The 14,191-nt window shown below is 37.4% G+C and overlaps 1 protein-coding gene across 1 annotated transcript; it reads left to right on the forward strand.

The window, feature by feature from the left end:
- The first annotated feature begins 1,645 nt into the window (after nucleotides 1-1,645).
- On the forward strand, nucleotides 1,646-13,430 carry LOC128244616 (heat shock 70 kDa protein 12B-like). The gene is made up of 9 exons (XM_052962627.1): nucleotides 1,646-2,252; nucleotides 4,324-4,416; nucleotides 5,398-5,622; nucleotides 6,143-6,302; nucleotides 6,979-7,144; nucleotides 8,524-8,761; nucleotides 9,333-9,472; nucleotides 10,646-10,753; nucleotides 11,897-13,430. Exons 1-9 carry the CDS (start codon nucleotides 2,040-2,042, stop codon nucleotides 12,306-12,308), a joined length of 1,755 nt encoding a protein of 584 aa, XP_052818587.1. The 5' UTR covers nucleotides 1,646-2,039; the 3' UTR covers nucleotides 12,309-13,430.
- Nucleotides 13,431-14,191: the final 761 nt, after the last annotated feature.

Here is a 14,191-nt window from a genome sequence, read left to right on the forward strand (position 1 = left end):
TTGGTTTATAGTTGTTCTTAGTATCTCTTATTGGTTTGTAGTTGTTCTTAGTATCTCTTATTGGTTTGTAGTTGTTCTTAGTATCTCTTATTGGTTTATAGTTGTTTCTAGTATCTCTTATTGGTTTATAGTTGTTCTAAGTATCTCTTATTGGTTTATAGTTGTTCTAAGTATCTCTTTTTGGTTTATAGTAGTTCCTAGTATCTCTTATTGGTTTAAAGTTGTTCTTAATATCTCTTATTGGTTTATAGTTGTTCTAAGTATCTCTTATTGGTTTATAGTTGTTCTAAGTATCTCTTATTGGTTTATAGTTGTTCTTAGTAGCGCTTATTGACTTGAAGTAGTTCTTACTATCGCTTACTAACTTTTAGTAGTTCCAAGTATCTCTTTGTTATTGGTTTTTAGTAGTTCTAAGTATCTCTTTATTATTGGCTTTAAGTAGTTCTAAGTATCTCTTTTTTATTGGTTTTTACTTTAGTAGTTCTTAGTATCTCTTTATTATTGGCTTTTAGAAGTTCTAAGTATCTCTTTATTATTGGCTTTTAGTAGTTCTAAATATCTCTTTATTAATGGCTTTTAGTAGTTCTAAATATCTCTTTATTAATGGCTTTTAGTAGTTCTAAGTATCTCTATAAGCGCTCATTGGCTTTTAGTAGTGAATAATATTTTTATTGGCTTTTATTTGCTAATACTATATAATATTGGCTTTTAGTAGTTCTACTAAGCGTTTAGTAGTTCTTAGTAGCTATGACCAGATTTCAAATCCTGGTATTTTTGTGTTTTCCATTGTACAATTTGTCTAATGCCCATATAGGACATGACTCTAGGACATAAAAAAACAGGAAAGACCCTTGTCATGTCAAACATATATTGTTGTGTATGGTTAGAAGAGTCAAGTGTAATGGTGTTTACTACTAGATGTAATTATTAAAGCTATTTCATCAAAATTATAAAAATTATGAAAGATATGGTAAACAAGAGGGGCCCTCAGGGGCGTAGCCACCCCTCTATTCATGTGGATTCATAATTGTAAATGGGGGTTCGGGGGCATGCCATCTAGGAAATTTTTGAAAAGATTGTGCAATCTGGTGCATTCTGGGCGTTCTGAAGTGCATTACTTAGCACTTGAAATTGTACAGTTTTTAGATCATGTAGTCAAGTACGCATACTGCAACTTGAACTGATCATTTTTATGTTTTAGTCAGAATCATGCGGATTAAGCCGCTTACTCGCGTATAGGCAGCTACGCGCCTAGCTGGCCTTGGTAGGGGTATCATTCATATGAAGTATTTAGGTTGAATACATTATAAATATATGATAGGCATGTACAGATACTATTTCTCGGAAAGATCTTGGGTTTTTCCCTTTATTTTCCTTCCGAAGATGTGATTACTGTACATTACAATATTAATTGTACAGTTGGTATTAATTATCAACGTCATCAGCCCTTTTAACAATTCAGTAATGGTCAAAGGTTGTTATAGTATCTACATAAAAATGCGACAGTCAGTCGAATAATAATTTTTTCGTGAAAGCACATACTAAAAATCTTTAACATTTTTAGTGGTCTGCATTTTATTGTGTGAGCGACTTAATCTCCGTCATCAAACGGATAAAATAACATCGAACTATAACATAAGTAAACTTCCTTGTTGAGCGACTTGGCACGGTTACAATCTACTTCATACTGTTTATCGACCTGCTTTTGTGTGAACAAGTTAAATAGCTAACTTGTTTGGACAATAATATTTGGGGAAATTAATTTGTGAATAGTGCTGTAAATATAACGATTTTACCATTAAACAGTGTGTTTAAGTGATGTCTATCATATTACGACATTTGTAATGTATTTGGAACATACTGTTCTACTAAAATCACGAACTGTGTACTCTACTTTCGATTTAGGTAGCTGTGTACAAGGTAAATACGAAAGTTGAGTTGGGATGTTTTTCCATTTAAATAATTACTCCTAATATTTATACGCGTGAACTATAAGACAACATTTGGTCAAAAAATCACCGAATCCATCGAATCTTACGATGTCTGAACATCTGCTAGTGGTAGGGCTGGATTTTGGTACGACATACAGTGGGTACGCGTTCCAGTTTCGCCATCAGTACAACCCTTCGGAGCCCACGGTTATCTGCGCTCCACAAGCCTGGAGCGACGGGAAGACCAAAGTGCATTCGATGAAAACCCCGACATGTCTCCTACTGAACGCGGACAAAAGCATCAACAGTTTCGGCTTTGAGGTAAACATTATACATACATGGTGCCCCGTGTACGATATATAGACTTGACTTCGTCGACAATCCCCATCTGTGACAAAGTATACTAGTATTCTAATTACAGATTGGTAATGGTCAAAGGTTGGATGTAATTCCATATTATGATGTTAAAACATTATCTGGATTTGTATGAGCGATTCTGATGCTGTTGTTTTTTGTTGGGATGGGTAGGTTTTAGGGGAGGGGCGCAGAAGAGGGGATAGTATAGGGGGGGGGGGGTCAAAACAACGCATCGGACACCTGTGAATGAGTCGCCGACCTAACTTCTCCATGTAACAAAATCGTTATTTTAAGAATAGTGCACGCTATGATATAACTCAAGTTTTGAAGTGTTTTAATTACTTTGCTCTAAATATGTTAGATTGATGGGAGCGTTTACGGCAATTGTTATGAATACAGTATTGAAAGCGAGAGTTTTAAGCAATCTGAACGCCAACATTCGGGGAAATTACAGCACACATCAACCAAATAAATTGTGCATGCGTTTATATATACACGCAACCCTTCGATTTATATTCCTGGGCGATGTTTATAAAACATCTTAAGTCATTTCCTAATTAGCTTAAGTCAAGTTAAGTATTTCACCTATCACATGATTCAATCGCTTCATAATATCTGAAAAACTGATTTGATTTAAAGTACATGCATTTATATGAAAAACAAAATTATTTTTTCTTTTAATTTGACTACGTAAACTTTAGGAAATTGACTAAGGCTTAGTAATGATTTAAGATGTCATATGAATACCGCCGCTTATTTCCATATTTAAGCACTTCCCATATTACAAAGGAGTGTAGATAAATGCATCAAGTATACACTCTTGTGGCGTTTAAGTGAAAGTGTGCACAGATATTGGAGAATTTGGGATATACTATAGGATATTGAATTATAGGAGTGATCTTTAAAATGAATATGACTGAGTATTGATCTTAACTATTGAATTTCATATCAGCAAAGCATGTCCAGCCATTGAAGATTTCACTATATTACGAGCATAAACTATACAGCGATAAATAGATGAAATAACAAACACTGACGAATAAATTATCGGTAGACCAAAATGAAATAACAAACACTAACGAATTAAAATATCGGTCGACCAAAATGAAATGACAAATACTGACGAATTTAATGATCGATCGACGAAAATGAAGTAATAAACACTGACGAATTAAAATATCGGTCGACGAGAATGAAATAATAAACACTGACGAAATAAATTATCGATCGACCAAAATGAAATGACAAACACTTACGAAATAAATTTTCATTCGACGGCAATGAAATGATAAACACTAACGAAATGAATTATCGGTCGACGACAATGAAATAACAAACACTGACGAAATAAATTATCGATCGACGAAATTGAAATAACAAACACTGACGATTTAAGATATCGGTCGACCAAAATGAAATAACAAACACTGACGAATTAAATTGTCGGTCGAACAAAATAAAATAACAAACAATGACGAATTAAAATATCGGTCGACCAAAATGAAATAACAAACAATGACGAATAAAATTGGCGGTCGATCAAAATGAAATAACAAACAATGGCGAATTAAATTATCGGTCGACGAAAGTGAAATAACAAATACTGACCATTTAAAATATCGGTCGACGAGAATGAAATAACAAACACTGACGAAATAAATTATCGATCGACCTAAATGAAATGACAAACACTAACGAATTAAATTATCGGTCGACGACAATGAAATAACAAACACTGACGAATTGAATTATCGTTCGACCAAAATGAAATAATAAACACGGGCGAATTAAATTATCGGTCGACCAAAATGAAATGACCAACAATGACGAATTGAATTATCGGTCGACGGAAATGAAATAACAAACACTGAAGAATTAAATTATCGGTTGACCAAAATGAAATAACAAACACTGACGAAATGAATTATCAACGTCAATATTTCAAATCGAACGTTAATACAGTTTTAGCCATGAACTTTTCTCTGCTGGAGTTTTCGTTCCTCTTACTGTTTTATAATACTATTTTGCCCTGCAGGCTGAGCGAAGGTACATCGAGATATGCGATGAAGACCAGGAAGATGAATACTACTTCTTCAGGAGATTCAAGATGAAGCTACACAATGTCACGGTATATAATTACAGTGTGTGTGTACCACGTGATAAATTGCGTCATAAATTCTACGTCGAAAAGCAATATTTTGATTTGAAAAAAGACCTTAAACAAAGATAACTTGAATATTTCTTCACCATTTTAAATGAAACATAGCGCAGTCTACGCCGCTTACGGAGCCCCACATTCGGTCTTTTACCAGAATTTGATTGTGAGTTTAGTTTCTTAAAACACTTCGACAAACCTTTTCACAATACGGCCGTCTGACGGAGCACTGTCAAAACATGTTTTCGGAAACAGGTTTGTCGAAGTGATTGATGAAACTAATGTACTCATCAAATTTCGGAAATAAAACAAATGCGGGGCTCTTTAAGCGGCATAAACCTTGCCTTCCGACGTAGCACATTTGACATAATTTATCACGTGGTATACACACACTGAATTAGTTTACATAGATGTGTTGTACCTGTCTCAAAACATTTTGGACGATACATAAGTACTGCTAAGTAAAACTAGTACTACGGTTGATATTATATACATTCAAATACCGTTCATCCGAAGTCGTCGGCACCAAGATAAAAAATCGAAATAAAATTTCGGATTAACAATTTTTTGAAAATGACACCGTTCCCGAATTATTGGTGCCGTAAGATATCGTGAAAATTTCAATGTCGGCTACAAGTTACCAACATGTTGCATTTTGTTTGAGTAATCGTTCAGTATACATGTTGTTGAATTATACTTTTTTTATTTAATATTTTAAAGCAACATTATGCATGGAAAACAAAATGACAGCACATGTATGCATTCGTAACAGTATAAACAAGTAACCGGGCCCTTCTCCTGATTACTCGGTAGCGGGTCGAGTGAGAAATGTGGCGATCGAATTTGATGAAATAAACATTTCAAATGATATAATTATTCAAGGTGTTTATTATATGTAATACAACAAATTACGTCTATGATACCTAATAGTTGATACTGTGTTTGTTATTTCAGGAAATCAACGCATCCACCATCCTTGAGACTGAGGACAAGAAGAAACAGCTACCAGCACTGGAGGTGTTCGCAAAGTCTATAGAATGCTTGAAGATGAAATTGATAGAGGATCTAGGGAAGATGCAAGAGATCCTGCGGCCGGATAAAGACATCTTTTACGTTCTTACTGTGCCAGCCATCTGGAATGAAAACGCTAAGCGCTTCATGAGACAGGCCGCGAAACAGGTAAACGTTTACAAATCATGCAAATCTAAGTGTTTATGGCGGGGGCGGGGGAGGGGGGCGTGTCAGCCGCTTACCATAGTTGTTTTATTACCTTCATGCTCTGAATATTAAAGCAGCACTCTCACTAATTGTCAGTTTTGAAACTTTTGAAATTATATGTCTCAGAATCGGATGATTTTGGTGGGCATCAATGCCTTAAATTCAGGTATATGAGATAATTCACAATAGGTCAGATAATAAATGTTTGGTAAACTGCGGAAAAAAATCTTTATTTTTTCCTAAAGCGTTAGTAACCTTTTTAGCCATAAAACATCAAATTTCGAAGGTAAGTATGATAAACAGCGATCTGATATTTTGGCGGAAGTCTTATATCACTGATTCCAAACATTTACGCTCATTGGCTCATTAAAAGACAAACAAAAATGTTATCAAAACCATAAGTCTATGAACGTTCATTAGCACCAATTACGATGATTGTTTTCCCTTATGTGATGCAACGGTGGTTTTTTCCTTGTTCCAGGCGGGTATCGAGATGGACAAATTGGAGATCTCCCTGGAGCCGGAATGTGCGTCCCTTTTTTGCCAGTACCTTCCCGTGGACCGCTTCACTTCCGGTGGCGGACAGGCACAATGCGTTCTGACGGCTCCTGGTACCGTGTACATGATCGTGGATTTAGGAGGTACGTACGCATTTAAGGGAGTTACACACAAATACAATTAACAAACGAACACAAGTGTGTGTTTTCACAATAGAGAACTCAGTGTGTGTATACCACGTGATAAATTACGTCATAATCATATGCTACGTCGGCGGGCAACATTTTGCTTAAAATGAAGACTTAAATCAAATATAACTTTTCTTGTACAACACCTTTTTAAATGAAACAAAGGGCAGTCTTAAAGAGCCCCGTATTTGTATTATTTCCGAAATTTGATAAAGTCATTAGATTCATCAAACACTTCGACAAACCTGTTTCCGAAATCATGTTTTGACAGTGCTCCGTCAGACGGCCGTATTGTGAAAAGGTTTGTCGAAGTGTTTAAAGACACTAAACTCACAATCAAACTCTGGTAAAAGACCGAAGGAGGGGCTCCGTAAGCGGCGTAGACTGCGCTATGTTTCATTTAAAATGGTGAAGAAATAGTGAAGTTATCTTTGTTTAAAGTCTTTTTTCAAATCAAAATATTGCCTTCCGACGTAGCATTTATGACGCAATTTATCACGTGGTAAAACACACTTAAACTGATTATTGTGATGTTAATGTAATCACGTTGCAGTGAGACTTGTTTGTTTTAAATATAAACCGTTTCACGTACATGTATGGCAACTTGTCAATCTCCAAGCAAAACTTGCAGGCGGAACGGCGGACATCACGGTGCACGAGAAACTGTCTGGCGGGAAACTGCGCGAGGTTCATCACGCATGTGGTGGACCATGGGGAGGCACAATGGTCGACAGCTACTTCATACAGATGCTCAGCACCATCGTACAGCCTCTTACATTTGCTGAATTCATGAAAATGTATGTTGCTAGTGTACACATGGTATGTTCACATTGGCGAATAACAAATGTGTTGTGACCATGCCCGAAGTCATTGTTTATAATTCCATTCAGAAAAATACTCATTAATTATGCAATAGAAAAATACATACCTGATACTGATAGCTGGTTTCTCATTTATAGCTACCAGTATCAGAAACGTATTTTTGACATTAATTTTCAATACTGACATTAAATTTCCAAAAATCAAGCCACTTTAGGTAGGTTTCGTTCAGATGTGTATTGCCATACCTGCTCCAGTATGATTGTCTCTAGACTTTATCAGCAGTGACGAAGTTTTTCCCACTGAATACAGGGGTTCATAAAGATGCACTCTAACTCCCAAATGAATTAAGATTTACAACAATTAATAGTATTGTTTTAATATTCCGAAAACGATGAATAAATGTCGAAAACAATGGTTCTTATGAAGGATACCGTGTTTAAATTGAAAGAAATTAGCATAAAATACGGTATTTCTACCTTATGAGACTATAGTAGACACAGTATCTCTTTTAGCATTCACCAATCATTTAATATTTTTGCGCTTTCTGCTATTAAATACACGGTTACAATCTTGTTATCAGTAATTAATATTTTCCATAAATGCATTATTAAGTAAGCAGTTAAAGGATTATCAGTACGATTTGATGTCTGTTATACATGTGTATGTATTGGTTTTGAATAATAGTGTCAGAGTTCAGGAATAAGTCTGAAATCAGAATTGAGATCTTTTATATTTAGACTTTTATACAGTTACTAATGCACCAGTAAGTTGTAACCACGGCCCCCAGGTCCGGGGAATAGCGGGGACTTTGACTTTCGGCCCAGCTAATCCCGGCTAAAATCCACGCCCTGCGGGGACGAACAGATGGTAATATCCCCGACAAATGCCCCCGCACCCCAGGGACCCTAGGTAAGGCCTATTTCCCGCTATATTTAAAGCGGAGACAAAACCACCGCATTCACCCGGCATTGCGGGGCCACCTGAAAGGTAAAAACACGACCCATTTCCCCGGCTATCCCCTGTATACACCCGGACCTCGGGGGACCGGGGTTACAATTGACTGGTGCATAAGGTTGTTTTCTTATTGCTCGGTATTTTGCATGAAAATCAGCTGGGAGTACCTTGAAATGAATATAAATGACATTGGAAACAATTTAAAAGGGGGTCTAAGCCCCTTACCCTGCTTCAGGCGTGGATCCCTCATTCTTAATCAGACTCCTATGTTTTAAAATTGATAGTTATCAGCTGTTGGGGCCCCTGTGGATGTTAATATCAGTGCAGTACAATGTGCCTTATATTAACAAAGCACAAGCAGTACTACGTAATTAATTGAGTTTTGTTGTTGCTGTTCTAGTCATGCTGGTGATTACCTCGACCTAATGCGAGACTTTGAGCTACTGAAACGAAAGGTGTCGACAAAAACAGAGCACCCATTGACAATAAAGATACCTCCAACTTTGAACGAAGTAACACTACAATGGTTAAAGAAGTCGTTTAAAGAGGCCCTTGAAGACAGCGAGTATTCTGGGAGAGTTTATGTGACAAAGGATAAGCTGAAGATTACTGCGCCGGTAGCGATGCAATTGTTTCAGGTACAGTACGTTTTGATTCTTAAACTTTTAAAGCAAGTTCTTTTTTGTTTTCATTTGTTGTTGTTTTTGCATCAAATTAATATACTGTTTATTCTTTTTAAGCTTTGGCGTCCGAAATTTGAAGAAGATTAGGCTTTTTATGGGATGATTTATTAATCGACCCAATATCATCATATAGCACCTGATTATCGTTATTGGTCGTAATGTTTTTAACATGTTGGTAGGGACATTCATTCCGATTATTGTAACAGCAGGTGGCGGGCCGACCATGAAGGCGTGTGTGGAAGAAGGGACGTATTTGTATACACTTAAACCATATGTACTGTTACAGGCCGACTGTTGCCCAGCCTAGAGGAGTGCGTAGTAGATGGTGCGACGAAGGGCCCTCATTCTGACCCACATGGTGCGTCATATACTTGCATATGTATGTACCTATTCATTTCTTATGTTACAGCAAGTGGCATACCGTCTGGTGATAAGCCAACCCTAGAGGCGCGCGTGTAAGGAAGGACCAGAAAAGTCTCGTACTAACCCAAATGTGCGTCATTTTCTTATATGTATATACTTACAGCAAGTTGCGGACCGATTGTTGCCTACCTTGGAGTCTTGCGTTGAAGAGCTGAAAAAGAAGAGGTTGCCGCCCGTCTCCCTCATACTGATGGTGGGCGGCTTCTCGGAGTCTCTCTATATACAGGAGGTAGTTCAGGACATGTGAGTAAAAGAGTTACTGTTTTGTACTCAGACTTCATACTCCCGCCTTCCAAGTGGCATCCATAATTTCCATTTATCTATTTCAAGAAATGAAAGCGAAATACATTTGGCATCAAATAAAAACCTTTTCGCTTGCAACCCTCGATTCGCTCCATTTTCGATTTGACCCCTCAATTTGCTTCATTTTGACTTTCTTACATCGACTTGCTCCATTTGTACGTTCACCCCTAGCCTCGATCTCATATATTTTCATTTTCTTCCTTCGAATTGATGCATTTTCATTTTCTTACTCGCCCCTTGATGTGCACAGTTTTCGCGTTCGCCCCTCGATTTGATCCATTTTCGCGCACTCCCCTCGATTTGATCCATTTTCGCGCACGCCCCTCGACTTGAATCATTTTCGCGCACGCCCCTCGATTCGATTCATTTTCGCGCACTCACCTCGATTTTCTCTGTGTTCGCGTTTACCGCTCGATTTGATCCATTTTAGCATTCACCCCTCGTCTCGATTTGATATATTTTCGCGTCCACCCTTCGATTGCCTCCATTTTCGCGTTCTCCCCTGGATTTCATCAATTTTCGTGTTTACCCCCCGGAGTTCATCTATTTTCGCGTTCACCCCCGGTGTTCATCCATTTTCGCGTTCACCCCTGGAGTTCATCTATTTTCGTGTTTACGCCCGGAGTTCATCCATTTTCGCGTCCACCCCCGGAGTTCATCCATTTTCGTGTTTACCTCCGGAGTTCATCCATTTTCGTGTTCACCCCTGGTGTTCATCCATTTTCGTGCTAACCCCCGGAGTTCCTCCTTTTTCGCGTTCACTCCTGGATTTCCTCCTTTTTCGCGTTCACCCCCGGAGTTCCTCCATTTTCGCGTTCACCACTGGAGTTCATCTATTTTTGTGTTTACCCCCGGAGTTCCTCCATTTTCGCATTCACCCCTGGTTTTCCAACATGTTCGTGTTTACCCCTCGATTTACTCCATTTTCGCTTCTACACCTCGACTTTTTCTTCAACGCCTTATCCTCAAACCATTCTTTCACAGCTAATCGCCTCGGCTACACATTTTGCATATGGGTTGGTATGTGCTGCGACAGATCTGCTTGTATAAATGATCAGTTTTATCGTTAGAAGTTTTGAAATAGTTAGCACGACTTTGGCTGATATGTTCCAGGTTTAGCCGTCAGGGAGGTATCCGCGTGCTGGTACCGGAAGAAGCGGGCCTGTGTGTGCTCAAGGGAGCCGTGGTTTTCGGGCGCAAACCAGAGAGCATCGACTCCAGGTATATATTTGATATTCGACTATATTTTTAAATAAATAACAACTGAAATACGTTTTGACTCGTCACGTCAACATGTATTTCTATGACGTCGCGTCAGATGTCGGTCGGTCAGTTTAAGAATTGCCCATTCTTGCATGGTAAAACAACATTCGGAAGTCTTCGACCATTTCCCATCGAAAACAACTTCGATGGAAATAGCCGAAGAGTTCGAATGGGTAAAACAATTGAAATCAATTAAATAACCAACAGAAATATACATATTAAATTGCCTGAAAGGTATTAAACTGTTAAAAATACACTCTTACTCCCCAAACAGATGTACCACAATTAATAATTGTTTTTATTTACCGAAAAGAATAAATTAATATTGAAAACAATCACGGGTTCTTATGAAGGATACCGTGTTTAATTTGAAAGAAAGGTGCAGAAAACACAGAATTTCTACCTTACAGGATAATAGTTGATCACTCTAATCTTTTAGGACCAATCAGTCATTTAATATTAGTGCGTTTTTAGCAATTAGATACATGGTCTTGTTATCAGTAATTAATATTTTCCAAAATTGCATTATTTAGTTAGAAGGTTAATCACTCTAATATTATGATTGTTATACATGTGTATGTATTGATTTTAAATATAAGTATCACTGATAAACATCCGGTATCAAACAGAACAGAACAGAACAGATTTTTATTTACGTAAACTACATAGTTTCTTGTTACATATACATACATTTAAACAAATCAAACTATAAGACATAAGGTAATAACACATAGGATGGATCTTATAAGGAATATATAAGTTTCACAATGTAAAGGATATAAAGCATGTTCACTTTACCAACATAATTGGCAAATAGTGTTTAGTTCAAGACAGAGTAAATAGTAACATAATGAGAATAGTGGTATAAATCTTGATACAATATCTCATTGCTTTTAATGTACTGAACGTGTCTTTGGAGCTTCGTATATATATATTTACTTAACATAAATAGTTAAGATTTATTTTCTGATGTCAGTAACTGTTCAAGTTTAAGCATACTAGGCCGTAGCCTATAATAACACTTGATATCTTTCTCTCTAGTTTAAGACGCTGTAAAATGTTGCATGCGTTGATTCCTTCCGATTTCGTATTTTATTGCAGGATTCTTCGCTACACTTACGGGGCGGAAGTCACACCACCGTTTGACCCGGCTCTTTACGACCAAGCGAAACGTACGAAAGACGGCAAACGTTGCGCTAACGTCTTTAAAGCGTTTATGGAGCGGGGAAAGGAACTAAGACACGGGGAAGAACTGAAGACCATTTACCACACAACGGCGCCCAATCAGAAATCTATCGCACTAAGAATTTTCGCTGCGGAAAAGGATGTGAAGTACACCACGGACGATGGATGCAACTTTGTTGGCACACTGACGATGAAGTTGAATACGCCGCGACCTGAGCTGCAGGATTTGGCCGTCGAATACATATTTGGTGGAACGGAAATAAAAGTTGTTGGCACCGAAGTGAAAACAAATCATACATGTGAAGCCACGATTCGAATGAATGAATAGAGCGTTTTACAAAGTGTATAAGAGTATTATATAACACAATAAGTATGTGATGTCACACGCAAAGGCGATGTCTACACTCTAAGGCGTTTAACTACAGTCGAACCAGGTTGGCTTGAATTCCAAGGGACCGGCGAAAAAACCTTGAGCCTCTGAAATTTCAAGCCAAGAGGAAATGCTTAGCTTTTAAATTAGTATAAAGAAAGCGGTCCTTTACATCCAGTTCGAGCCAACGAGGAATTCGAGCCAAGCGAGTTCGGGCCAAACGTGGTTCGACTGTAGTTTAGAACAATGACTTCGTAAGATTGTATAGTGTGTATTTAAGAAGTGCTCTTCACAGTATTGATATACCACGGTGAACTACAAACATAAATGGGTGCGTGTTTGAACGAATTGAGTATGTAATATGTGTTTTTTTTCTCTCGAGCATCAAGCTCTCAAACCCAACTGCTGAACTTATAATGAATGTCGTGGTAGAATAGTGGTTTTGTATGTACAGTGTGTTACTGATACAGGACGTTGTATAAGCCATCCAATAACCCCTTGCCAAAACGTCAAAAACCTTCAACTCTCGACCCAATTTGTCAAAACACGTTAAGTCCCTAATGCAAGGACTAAGCTAAACTCGCTATTTTCAATGGTTTGATTTTAAAATTCTTACGAACTTTTAGATTTGAAAAGAAAATATATTTGATTATAATCACAATATACCATTTCTGTTTAGAAAAAGGAACATTTAAGTAAGACATTTGATTTAATGAAATAAGCCACTAAGGCTTGGCATTCTTAAAAACTTTCAAGAAAATGGGACCTGAACTAGGCTATGTTTAATAACACCAGTATTTTACCAGATATAAGGGCACAATTATTCCCATCAAACAAACATGACAGAGTTTCTTTCCGTGCTTCGAGAACAACAATTTCAGTAGTGTATAAAAATGTATGTTTTGAACTTGAACTATCAGCCGACCTAACTTACAAAAGCGTATTGACGTTGACGGCTCTAAGAGGAGAGAATGAATTTGAATGAACCATTCATTGTGCTGTATGCGCCTTTTTGTACAACTGGAGTTAAGTTGTTTTTTTTATATAAATATAAAAATCAGACAATCACGTTATGTTTATACTTTTGTATATATATATTCATTTTTTGTTTCAAACATGACGATTACGCTTTTGAACTGAACATGTGTGTGTGTGTGTGTGTGTGTGTGTGTGCGCGCGTGTGTGCGTGCGTGCGTACGTATGTTCGTGTGTTCGTGCCTTCATGTATGTGTGCGTATGTTCGTGCGTGTTCGTGCGTTCTTCCGTGCTGCTGTTATTTTTTTAATTATTGCATTTTATTTATTCTCATACTTATTTTTGTCCGGAGCAAAGCTTGAAAAGTTTTTTGAGATATTGACTTCAAACTTCATTAACATATAGATATATCTCATGAAGCTTAAGTGCAGTGCAAGGGAACCATGACTCTGACTACAGTATTTTTTAGTTATTACCCTTTGTTAATTGTCCTACTTCTTTATTTTGTCCGGAACATAACTTAAAAAGTCTTTGAGGTATTTACTTCAAACTTCATATACAGCTAGATCTCATTGAGCAAAATTGCCCAGTGAATTGTTCCTGTTGATTGACCAATTGACTTTGGTTTGTCCCATTTGTTGGAACAGTATGCTTTGGTTTGTATTAGTTGTTTAATCAGTTGACTTTAAATTTTACCAGTTGTCTGACTTCTTGACTTTGGATTGTATCTGTTGCTTGACCAGTTGACTTTAGATTGTATCTCTTGATTGACTAGTTGACTTTTGACTATACCTGTTGCATGGCCAGTTCACGTTGGACTGTTGCTGTTGTTTGACCACTTCACTTTGGACTGTACTTGTTGCTTG

The sequence above is a fragment of the Mya arenaria genome, chromosome 8 (assembly GCF_026914265.1).
Source record: "Mya arenaria isolate MELC-2E11 chromosome 8, ASM2691426v1".
Taxonomy (NCBI): Eukaryota; Metazoa; Mollusca; class Bivalvia; order Myida; family Myidae; genus Mya; species Mya arenaria.